The sequence below is a fragment of the Cydia pomonella genome, chromosome 3, assembly GCF_033807575.1.
Source record: "Cydia pomonella isolate Wapato2018A chromosome 3, ilCydPomo1, whole genome shotgun sequence".
Classification (NCBI taxonomy): domain Eukaryota; kingdom Metazoa; phylum Arthropoda; class Insecta; order Lepidoptera; family Tortricidae; genus Cydia; species Cydia pomonella.
Window position 1 is genome coordinate 12,938,483 of NC_084705.1, and position 12,689 is coordinate 12,951,171.

The following is a 12,689-nucleotide window of genomic DNA, read 5'->3' on the forward strand; positions in this document are numbered from 1 at the left end:
ACTTGACTTAAATTTTAATTCCTAGTCAATAAATACAAAAGTTTGTTAAAGTATAGATTTATTAAGAAAATGATCAGTATTTTTTCAAAATTTTCTACAGTCAAGTCAGTCTATTTCTTTTTACATCAAAAATATACTTAAGTGCTGAAAAACTCCGCTCGCACTCCACTGATGTTAATGGGGCAAACTTAAGTAGTTTTATAGGAATATTATTATTCAAGTATAATTCAGAGTTTATTTCCGGTCTAAGTTGTGGGCGATAACCTCAAAATCGGGATAAACTAAACAAAGAACAGAAAATATAGATAAAACTACTTAAGTTTGCCCCATTAACATCAGTGGAGTGCGAGCGAAGTTTTTCAGCACTTAAGTTTATTTTTGATGTAAAAAGAAATAGACTGACAGCAGAAATTTTGGAAAAAATACTGATTATTTTCGTTAATAAATCTATACTTTAACAAACTTTTGTATTTATTGACTAGGAATTAAAATTTAAGTCAAGTAAGAAATTAATTAAATGTTTACATATTTGAGTCATGTCCACATTATTGCGAGCAATGACGCAAATTTGTCCGATCTCTGGCTTATGTCTGAAAATATTATACGTTATGTAATTTTTTTGTTTCTTGGCAACTACTAATTGAGATAGGAATCTTAATTGGATAAAACCCACATGTTGTAAGCTAAGTATTTATTTTTAGTTATTAGTTACTATATCAAATGATTTATAAAATGTAAATAAAGTCATATGAAGGAAGCTTCTACTCTCTACTGACGTATCCCTGCTTTAGCTTCTTAAAATGCAGTTTCATTTGCTAAATTGTTGAGGAAATTACAATAAGCGTTTTGTATTACGTCACTCATAAAACATATTCCTTGTCACTGAAATAGCCTTTGTACTGAACTACCTATAAAAGGATACAACAACGTATTAACAGGAATATATATATGTAGTCGGCGGCAAAACGAGATCTAAGATGTATTCTTAGTATTTTTGGAATCTCCTTAGTGTCGGTTTTAATTTGCTTTAGCTTGTCAAGTCTCAATTTAAATACTGTACCAGTACCTAGTTTTAAGTATGTTTTCTTTAATACGAGGGTGATCCAAAAGTAATGATAATCAGTATGAAAAACATCACATGTTTAAAAACATATTTTATTTTTCAATTTAGTCTTTTAGAAAGCTTACTCACATGGAAAAAAAATGTTTTGTTGACCCTTAAAAAATGCCTTCAAGAAGCCATTGCTTCGCTATAATTCAAAAATTTGGTGCTTCTTAGATGCTCCTTCAGCCGTGGAAAGGGATAAAAGACGATGGGGGCTAGATCTGTCAAATATGGGCGGCTTTCTGGCAATTTGAACCCTGCATGACGTATGGCTGCCGCTGCAATATCGGCCTTGTAGGGGGGTCTTTTGTTCGGCCGTTAACATTCTAGGCACCCAACGAGCGGAGACATTTTTCATGTGTAATTCATGCGTTAAGGTTGAATACTACCACAAGAGGTCCTCGTGAGTTCATCTAGATGCCTGATAGGTATCCTTCTATCTGCTAACACGAGATCGTGATTTTTTTGTCGTTTTCTTTAGTAAGTTAGTTGATGTTCGACTCAGGTTAAACTGCTTGCACCAGCGTGCAACTGTAGAATACGGGGAAGTAGGGTCCCCCAAGGTCCCGCTAAATTTGTTTGGTTGGTACACATTTTTTTCAAACAGAAGTACTTAGTAACGGTGCTCACTTTAGTTTTCTCCATTCCCACGCATTTTTTTCGACAACTCACGAATAAATGGATCTATCTCAGTAACAGATCTATATTCTTTAAAAAAAAAATTATTAAGTGGACAGGAACCGCCTCGCTTTACTGTTTGCATCCACTAAAATAATTTAATTATCATTACTTTTGGATCACCCCTCGTACATTGAGCGTGAATGGACCCCACCCATAATTAATTAATTTAGTAACCAAACACTATTAGGTTAAGTACACTACTATAGTAGTATTGGCACGCAGTAGGTACCTGCTGAGTTGTGTAAGCGTGGTTTACCTTGGCGGGTCGCCATCCACATCCTGGTAACGGTAAACCGTCGGGCCCAAGCGGGCACGGCGCGTCCAGTCCTGGCACACCTTGCTCGCCCTTATCACCTTTGTCTCCTTTGCGCCCGCGCTTCCCTGCTGGACCCTGCACAATAATACCGCGTTACAATACGTTGTTCCACTGACACCTCGCCACCAGCGCTCGACCCTCATGCATGCAGGGCAGCCGATATATCCACCAACATCTTCGTACACAGCAACTTCGCTTAATTCTCTTTCATTGGACATGAATACCTAAGACTGCCTTGCTTTCTATAGTAAAGAAACGGGCCGAACCCCAGACACTGGCTGCGTTTTCGATTCCGTTTAAGTAGAACTCACTTAGCAGAAACGAAACCGAGAACCACTTCTACGAGGTCTCTATTATTATTATACATTACGTTGTATTGATGCACACCGTGTTAGTGAAGCCATGCAAATGAGATTTTAACTCGGAAAATTAGAGACATGTCGATGGAAATCCGAAACAGTGGATGCAGGAAGCAGAAAATTGTGGAAGGCCAAGATTCGTTCCTGCACTTACGGGTTCTCCTTTATATCCTTTGTCGCCCTTCGGGCCCTGCGAGCGAAACAACATGTTAGCGCTACATACGCATACTACATCACATCACTACATACCCGCCAACTAACCTCTTGTCCTGGAATGCCATCCGTGCCCTGAAAATTGTTAAGTGCGCATCAGTGTATTAGTCGATCAGTGTTGTTAGTGCACTATTAGGGATGCGAAGCAAGTATTTTGCGGAAGCAGCTTCTACACGTACCGGCAGCCCCGGGTCACCGCGTTCTCCCTTGCTGCCCGGCTCGCCCTGCGCGCCCTGCACAGGACAAGCACTCGTCACTTACACGCGCGCTCCTCTCAACAATCAAGCGCTTACAAATAATAAGATTATGAATGTCTTAGCGATATTACTAAAGCTTGTTTCAATGCTGTTATTTACAAATGAGTGAGGTGAATTTTGTTGAATGTATGTAGCGGAGGAGCGTAAAGTGAATCGTCGGGATACTCACCTTCATACCGTCGAGTCCAGGCGGGCCCTGCGGAACAACGCACCGGTCAAATCAACGCTTCTCTTATGGTGGTCAGGCGTGGGTGCAGTTACAGCGACATGCGACGGAACGAGGAAGGTCGCCAGATAGATAGCCGTAGGTAGCTCATTCACAATCAGGATGGAAGGCAGAAGAGAAAGACTGGTATGCATAGCATGCAAATATTTATTTTCCTCAAAATAATTTGTAAACAACAATATTCTTATGCTCTCGTGACGTATGGTACAAATGACAACTTTCAATTCTCATAAAAAAACTAAATCCTTAAGAGTAGGCTTATAGATTAGGAGGTACCCCCATTAGAATAGAATACATAGATAGGAAGGAGTATTTATATGAAGAACTTTAGAAGATATACACTTAGATTAGAGGTAGGAAACCTCGAGCGGCGAGCGGAGTGCTCCATATGTATGCGCTTATCCTTAACAACTATTAGATATGATTTGTACATTTCGTCATTAGATATAATTATTTGTTATTACAACAGCATACAAAATGGCAATGGAATATAATAGGAAAATGCTCGATAAATAGATAAAGGTGAATACGTACGTACAAGTCAACATTAAAGTACATAACATTAGGAGAGTTGAGGGGCGCGACGCGCGCGGTGCGCGGTGCGCGAGGCGCCGGCCCCTCGGGACGGTAACACCCGGGTATACGCGGTCGCACGCCGTCACCACCCTGCTGCCGCCGCGCGCCGCTAAAGCTTGTGTTTTAAACCAATCTTTATGTAATTGAAGTAAACCAAATCTTTTTGAAAAGGGAGCAGGTTAGGTTCGGTAATAATATTAAAAAATAACCCTCTTAGGGCCACATTTACCATCCAGATTTAGCCACTAACTCGGAGTTGACCTTTAACACAGGGTTAAATTGTACTGCTAAATTATGGTCGAGGAAATTGCATTAGTTGCACCGTTGAATGTCATCGCTAATGGCTCTTTTACAATAGGGTAACAAAACAATCTTGATCCTAGTTACTTTTGTACATATTAATTTCTAAGTTTACCTAGTATTCCACCTTTTTAATTCGTAGTCTATTATATAAAAAAAAAAAAAAAATGTATGTAAAGAAACATTAATTTCAAATTAAATACGATTTGTGTCGAAAAAAAGGTTGATTTAGCTAATAACGTGTCGATATTATCCCAGAAACACAAAGTATCATAACTAGTTATTCCCGCTGTATGGATCCGACGTGCGGAAAAGCACTTCACACCTCTTTTGTCCTTTTGTATTCATTAAGATAAAATTTTATGACCAATCGGTGCAAATTATATTTTGTCAATTATACCAGTACAATTTAACCCTGTGTCAACGGTTAACTCGGAGTTAGTGGCTAACCCTGGATCGTGCAAGTGGCCCTTAGTTTTGTCCAGTTGTCTATTGTATGTTAAGATATTTTAAGTGTCAAGTGGGTACCTACTAAGCGGCGGCAGCGGCGTGGCGCGGGGACGCTTTGCTTACTAAGTACCTATTGTTACACACCATACACGGCAAACGCCTCACAACTTCCACAATTAGACCTTACAACAGATTGTTCGCTACAATACACATTGGGCGAACTATTTTCATACATACTTAGATAGCACATGTAAAGGATATTAAAAGATAGGTAAATAGAATAGTTACAATATTATAATGAGAAGATATGATGAATGTTTACTTAAACGACTACAATTTACACCGTGTCCAATAAGTTCGAATACAGTTATGATCCTTAATAAAATAAATTTACGCGTAGTTTATGTTATGAAAATTATATTAAATGAAAGCCACATTTATATACAATATTTACAACAAATGTTTTGGAATAACTCCACCTTTAACTTTTTTTACAAGTTTCAAACGTTTCTCAAAAGAGTCACAAGCGGCACGCACCGCATCCATCGGCATATCGTCCCATATTTGCATGATAACCTTTTTAAAATGGCTCAGGTTTGCGACTTTATAATTATTTAGTTTCGAGAGCATGTATGACCATACGAAATAATCTAGTACGTTTAAATCTGGAGAACTTGGTGGCCATTCAGTTTTCGGCAAAAAATCGGTCAAATTAGCCTTGCACCAAGCTTGAACAGCGTTTGCCGTATGCGACGGAGCTCCGTCTTGTTGGAAAACATAATAATCGTCTGCAAACATATTTTTTAAATTTGGGGCAACATTTTTCTCCAAAACCTCCGATTTATAGTATGCCGCATTGATTTTGACGCCTTTATCAATAAAAACTAGAGGCAGTTTGCCCCTCTTACAAAGAGCACCCCAAACCATCACTGATGGTGAGCTCTGGAACCTAGGCACATTCTTTTCATACTCTGGAATGTCTTCTATCCGTGCTGCCCACAACCGGTCGTTCTGGGCGTTATGAGGCTGCTCTAACACAAAGAGTTTCTCGTCTGAGAAAACAAATTCGTCACCTGCGTGCCAAGAAAGTATGGTGCTACATCTTTCTACTCTCTTTTTCTTGGTTGCATCTGAAATGCCATGTACTTTTCGTTTTTTATAAGCATGACATCCAAGATCTTTTTTCAATATATTATGTACAGATCCCCTGGAAATTTTCAGATCAGCAGCTAATTTTCTAATAGATCGGTGTTTTTTCCGCCGAATTCGCTCTCTTATAGCCTTTACCACTTTTTCAGTTCTAGCTGAGCGGGGCCGACCGGATCTTTTCCTGTCCTCTGTAGAAGAGATCTCTTTATACCTTTTTATAGTAGTATAAACCAGATTCCGTTTAATTCCATGCGGTTGTAACGCCTTGAATATAGCACATGGCCTGTCGCCTTTAAGGAATTTTCTAATAATTTCTTCACGAACGTACTTCATCGTGTATTCAAGCCAAACTAAAAATACGTGACTCATGAAATTATAGTACTATGTTTATGTCAATATACTTTTTAAATTAAAATAAGAATTTTATATCCAGCGATCCGTATGTCTATACAGCAAGTGCTAAAAGTTTGTATTCGAACTTATTGGACACGGTGTATATTGGCTGAGTTGCGCTAACTTTTTTGCTCGTACCATCAAATTGTCTCTGCGCATACAACACATCTTTTTAAGAATAATACGTAGGTATATATACAAAACTGCGCACATTGCAACTATTAGTCATATTTATTATATAAACGAGTGTACGTCTGTTTCTTAGTGATCATTGTCGGGATACGGTCTATTACGACAAAATGTATGACATTCGCTATTGGAAATTAACTAGGCCACATGGGTATGTAATGTATACTTATAGTTATTCTATAAACTTGCCTCCAGAATCAGGCGAACTAAATTGGCATGAGATTGACAGAGAAAATTATACCAGGAATAACAAAGAAAACATAGTCATGAGTATATGTCGATAAAATTACATCGAATATTAAGATATAAAGGGGTCAGAAAAGGATTTAGATTTATGAACGTCACGAGCAAAGTGGTTGATTCGATTGTAAGATTATGACGTTGCCGATCAAGAAGTGTGGACGCGAAAATGCCAAATTTCGATGTTAGTATGCAGATTTGTGAGCGAGTTGTTTATTTCTAGAGCTCGGTTGTCATCATGAATGTAAAATTGGTGATTTAATGATAACATTTGTAAAATAAATTAAAAAAATACTTAAAGTTACAATTGAACTGACTGCACAAGAGTAGCGCCCCTAGCACTGCAGTGAATTCTAGCGATATTCTCTAATTCAAACTTTATTGAAAATATCGATATGAACAGCAATGGCCAAACTGTGGTATCATTTGTGCACATTGACTTGTTAATTTAGTTCGCCTGATTCTGAGGGCAACTTTAGTTATAATGACAAATTATATGACGTGGGTAACTGAAACGTCGCATGAATAATGATCGTATAGCAAAAAGGTATCCATCAGGTATGCAGTGGCGCATTGTAATATAATATAGTACGCATTCACACTAATCCATACAAAGCGACACGATTTGCAGTGTGCCTACTTCTGCCGCAGTTAGCATATGTGCAGTTGGTACATTTTAGAGCTCCGTACAAAACTTTGTTGACGGAGCTCTTACTGGTTGTTAAACAAGTTATTAGTGCTTTAATGCCAAGCGAGGCAGAGTTGACACTGAAGTCATGCGCAGTGCAGTCTTAGTGAGGTATTAAGAGATAAGTACGGCACAAACCGTTTCGTTTCCTCTATATACAAAAAATATTTCTAACTTTTAAAAATATTCACTCTGATTATAACTATGTACATAATTGTTTGGTATAAGGTACATTGATTACCTACTTATCTTATTAACTATAATGAAGAGACAAAATAATCAGGAAATTAATGTGTATACAAGGCATAACAAAACGAGGGTATCCGTTTAAGAGCATATTTGGTATCGTGTTCTGATTAGGCAAAAGTAGAAGAAAAAGTTGGCCTTTGTATCGAAGGTTAGCCGATTTGGATGACCTGGCCCAAGAAAAAAAAATCCCCTCATCATTTTTTTTATTCTACTTTTTTCCTAAACAGAACATGAAACCGAATATGCCCTTAAACGGATCCCCACTATTTTTGTTACATCTTGTAGACATGAAACTTGGTCGACTCACACCAGCGCGCCAATTCATATGAATATTATTACCACTTGTTAGTTGGCATTGGTGCAAGTCTGCAAGTGTATAAACAGCAACACTCTTAACTCTCCATCGGTAAATCTTATGCCTTTTGTAGTAAGGTCCACCCATGGGCAGTTAACAGTGTGGGCGATGGTATAGCCAAAATCAAGATAAATAGAAGTTAAGTATTTAGAGAGTAGAATAATGAATTAATGAATTAATTTATTTTTATTTCAGACTTTTTCAAATCCATATTTTTGTTAGTAGTTACACATGTAGAAAAATGGTTAGTAAACAATGATGACTATCAATAAATTAATAAATTTAAATTTAAATTAATAAAACATAAATAATCCTATAACAATATTTTCCGGGTGATAAAACTCGACAGCATGTGTTTTCTCACCCAGAAAAATAAGATAGGATTGTCCCATCTCTCGGCAATGGCTTTCAGGATGCTGTTGGTGCTGTTCCATATCCTGTGCATCAGGGAGGCAACACGTTTACGGATTATTGTATAAAAACAATCCGTTCGAGCTTCCGCAAACATTCCCGATGCACTACAATATTTATTCAGCCCCATCAGCACCCTGAAGGCATTGTTATACTGGACCCGGAGAGCACTGTACGATTTCTGCGTATATCTGGTCCACAGGGCGCAAGTGTACATGGACTGACAATAAGCTTTGAATAATGTTATTTTAACTTCATTAGTACATCTTGCGAACCTGCGTGCCAGCATATTGCAGCGCACGGCCAGCGCTCTCCGTTCCCTCTCCATATCTAAATCATCTGTGAGATCGTCCGTGACCCAGTGACCCAAGTACTTGAATTTTGTAACCCTCACAAGCAGCTTGCCGTTTAGCGTTACAGGTGGAACCTTTTTATATATCTTCTTCCCGGCCTTAAACACCAGGAGCTCGCTTTTTGTTTCATTGTACTTGAGTCCATATGTCACGGCATATCTCTCACAGATGTTTATCAGCTGTTGTAGTATAATGTAAGTAGTTGATTATTTAGTACCTCGGTCTGACGGTTGGTTGGTCGGAACACTGAACATGTGCAAAATCGAAGAAAATTTTTAACAATACATACATATAATGAACAGTCAAATAGCGCCTACAGATTTACTTGCTGCGCTAGTGTGTGTTGAATTGCTGTGTTCTGAGGACTCAAATGAACAAATATTAAAAAAGCGGCGAAGTGCGAGTCGGACTCGCCCATGAAGGGTTACCAACTATAACGTATTAAAAAAAAACTACTTATCTACTAGATCTCGTTCAAACCAATTTTCGGCGGAAGTTTGCATCGTAATGTACATCATATATTTTTTTTTAGTTTTATCATTCTCTTATTTTAGAAGTTACAGAATACATCTACCACCAAGTTTCAACAGTATAGTTCTTATAGTTTCGGAAAAAAGTGGCTGTGTCATACGCACAGACAGACAGACAGACATGACGAATCCATAAAGGTTCCGTTTTTTCCCATTTGGCTACGGAACCCTAAAAAATGAAATAAGTATTTTATAATTACGGTTCTCATATTTGCTTTTATTTGGCATAATGACCCTTACTGTTTGATTGATAATTTTATTTTTTATAATGGCGTAATCGGGGATTGTCATATCATAAAAATAAAATATTTATTTGAACTCTCCTCCCTAATTCGTTTGAATCTCTTTAGAGTACATATAAAATATAAAACTGCATAAATAATTATAAAGATTTAAGCCTCAAACTGAAGATAAAGTTGATTCTGACGCATTGCTTCCGGAACCTAAAGCTAGCTCGATGTGTAACGCACGGCACAATGTCAAAAATATTATCTTTTACACAGGTCTGTAACACTTACGCTAAATTTGGTAACGTCGCTTACATCTAGCTTAAAACTACATACAACGTACGTACAAATATTACAATTTACAGCGGCGCAGGTGACGAGCGCGAGCGGGACAGCGGCGCGCGGGCGGAGCGGCGCGGCATCACTACGTGAAGGTGAAGTCAGGTGGCCACCGGTTCTCCTGTAGTGGCCATACCCCCGGGTTAGTACCACGCCACACTACGGTAAGCTTCACCCAACACTAGCACACAGTCATTGGCGCATTTTTTCTTTTATTTTTTGATTTTTTAGCCCTATAGAATTATGTCACAGTGGACCGTACGATTATAGTTATTAAGGCCAGGTGCTAATGTTGGGTAAGCGTCAAACCGCGTTATTCGTATCAAAATATCTTTAATTACTGTGAAGCTAAAATAGGAAGCTATTTTAGTCCCGAAATCCAATGACATCGTAGATGTGGATCAAATAGGAATACCTACACTAAGTTGTTAATAGTGCAACTGCACTGAAACCTCCCTTAGTACTGGGAATGTTATCGAGAAAATACCAGTTTCTGATATTCACGGTAACGGTTCAGCACTAGATATATATATATATAAAGTACGTCGGTGATACTTGGGAAACGTGACGGTTTTTACCAGTATAATGACGGTTAAAACTTGATAAAGCGGGGAATAATTATCTAGTTCACAGCGTTCCTATTTGCTTCACAGCGATAAACTAAACATGCTGCCGTTGCAATCCATTTTCCCAACCATTAATAATATTTAGTGCAAACGAGTGAGTTGTGTTAGTGGTTTATCAAGTATTTACTAGCTGAGCATATGAAACTTACTCTAGGGCCTAAGTCGCCTGGCCGGCCTGGCTCGCCTGGCTCGCCTGGTAGTCCAACTGGACCCTAGAAAACAAAAAAAATGCAACATTAAAGTTTATGTAGTTTAAAAATACTTTCTAATCAATCATCTCTTTTCATTTATTTACAATCGTATTATAAAATATCAATGACGCAAACAGTTGATAATAATCGTTATTAGATACAATGAAATATATACTTGTCTGGTACAATTATTAAGGTTATTTAATAATGTAAAAGCGGGTGCAGCGGCGGAAAGCGCCTAAATTTTGAAACTTAATAAATATAAGAGCCTCGGTAGAGAGTACCATTTTGTACCATTTGGCGTTGAAACTCTAGGTCCATGGGGTCCCAGCGCGCGCAAATTTTTTGGAGAAATCGCGAAACGTCTGGTTGACGTAACTGGTGACCGATGAGCTGGCGGCTTCCTCGCACAACGTATCAGTATTGCGATACAACGAGGAAATGCCGCCAGCATTCTTGGTACAATGCCTCAAGGGCCTATTTTAGATATAAACTAGTTATAGTAATCATCTGTATATATCCATTATGTATATTGTTATTGTAAATAAATATGTTTCAAAAAATTATTAAGTAGGTACTTTATTATAATTTCAACTAGTATACACCGTGGGCACGCTCGAGTAACCCGATAGATTTTATTTTTAACCACGCATTCCGCATTATTCGGATTGTACACGTACGGTCAGCATCAAAAGTAGCGGATGAAACAACGGGCCAAAAGTATCTGATATTCCGTATTAATCTTACAATTGTAGATAATTTTCTAAAATTCGCGTTCAAAAATTTTTCTTTTACAGTCTTAGTTGTTTTATATTAAAGACTCACTTTTGTTTAAGCTGTTATAGAATGGTAGATACTTATAATTATGCGTTATTTGATCCGCTACTTTTGATGCTGACTGTACACGTAATATTAAATGACTCGTTTAATATGACGCTTTTTTACATGTTCTCTAGAAATCTAGAGTTATTGATAAAATATTGCTATTGTTATAACTATAACATATTGAGATCATTTAAATATTTGATATTTGCAAAAGTTAACACTCACTGGTAATCCCATAGGTCCCGCGTCACCTTTTTCTCCTCTATCTCCCTACAAAATAAATACATAATATTGCAGTAGGTACATAATAAATTACAACAGTTCTGAGAATCACTAATTAACTGTAAATTTTTGCCGAAAAACTTACACAGTCATGATCTCATAACTAACTTGGCATGTTAGTTATGTTAATTTTCCTTGAAAGATTCATTAGTATATTCTTAACTGTATAACTTTTTAGCGTCAATTTTTCCCGCAATATAATTTTAAGTTTCGACGTGGTCATAGATGATTTGGATAATTAAATAAATAAATAAATATTATAGGACATTATTACACAAATTGACTAAGTCCCGCAGTAAGCTCAATAAGGCTTATGTTGAGGGTACTTAGACAACGATACATATAATTTATAAATACTTAAATACATAGAAAACACCCATGACTCAGGAACAAATATCCATGCTCATCACACGAATAATTGCCCTTACCAGGATTTGAACCCGGGACCATCAGCTTCGTAGGCAGGGTCACTACCCACTAAGCCAAACCGGTCGTCCAATTCATCAAAACTGTTAATTTAACATTGCATTGCATTAATTTAGCGTTGGTCATAATTGGACATTGCTTTGAGTAAATTGTGACTAATAGGAGGGCGACGGATGATTGTATTGTACATTTGAGAAATTAGACATTTCAAAAGGGATAGGTATTTTTCTAATAGAAAACCTACACAATAAATGTTATAATATGTATTATGAAATATATTTATAAGCATACGGCCGGATGCTTCGTCTGTATCGTCCTTTATTGCTTTTGCTACCAATACTCGTACTCGTGGCTAGACTAGGGATGCGGTGCGGCCTGCGGCGTGCCATTTTCATGGACCGTACTTGGATATCTCGTCAGAGGGCACCCCTTGTCCCCAGGCAGCGTAGCTTTTTTTATAGCACGTCGGTGGCAAACAAGCATACGACCCGCCTGATAGTAAGCTGTCACCGTGGCCTGCACATGCGCGTTGCCTAGTTGCGTTACGTTATAATTGTTATAAACCTGTACACGCATTCTTTTAAGAACCCCATAATCTAGACCCCCTGGAAAACCTCGGCATTCGGCTGGGAGATCATTCCACAACCGGAGCGTCCGCGGGAGGAAATCCTCTTACATCACATAATGCGCAACCTAATGAGGTTCTAGAATACGTATGAGAATGAACACCCCT

The 12,689-nt window shown here is 38.0% G+C and overlaps 1 protein-coding gene across 20 annotated transcripts in view; it reads right to left on the reverse strand.

The window, feature by feature from the left end:
* LOC133516130 (collagen alpha chain CG42342) overlaps window positions 1-12,689 on the reverse strand; it is a 465,581-nt gene that overhangs the window by 9,398 nt on the left and 443,494 nt on the right. For 11 of the 20 annotated variants that reach the window (XM_061848896.1, XM_061848894.1, XM_061848880.1 and 8 more), the window contains 7 exons: window positions 11,474-11,518; window positions 10,382-10,444; window positions 3,101-3,127; window positions 2,854-2,907; window positions 2,723-2,749; window positions 2,616-2,651; window positions 2,043-2,177 (listed from right to left, as the gene is read on the reverse strand). In XM_061848896.1, coding sequence (XP_061704880.1) covers window positions 2,043-2,177; window positions 2,616-2,651; window positions 2,723-2,749; window positions 2,854-2,907; window positions 3,101-3,127; window positions 10,382-10,444; window positions 11,474-11,518 — 387 coding nt within the window. Of the gene's footprint in view, window positions 1-2,042; window positions 2,178-2,615; window positions 2,652-2,710; window positions 2,750-2,853; window positions 2,908-3,100; window positions 3,128-10,381; window positions 10,445-11,473; window positions 11,519-12,689 lie in introns of all 20 variants that reach the window. The other 9 variants (XM_061848883.1, XM_061848884.1, XM_061848882.1 and 6 more) reach the window with 9 other exon arrangements.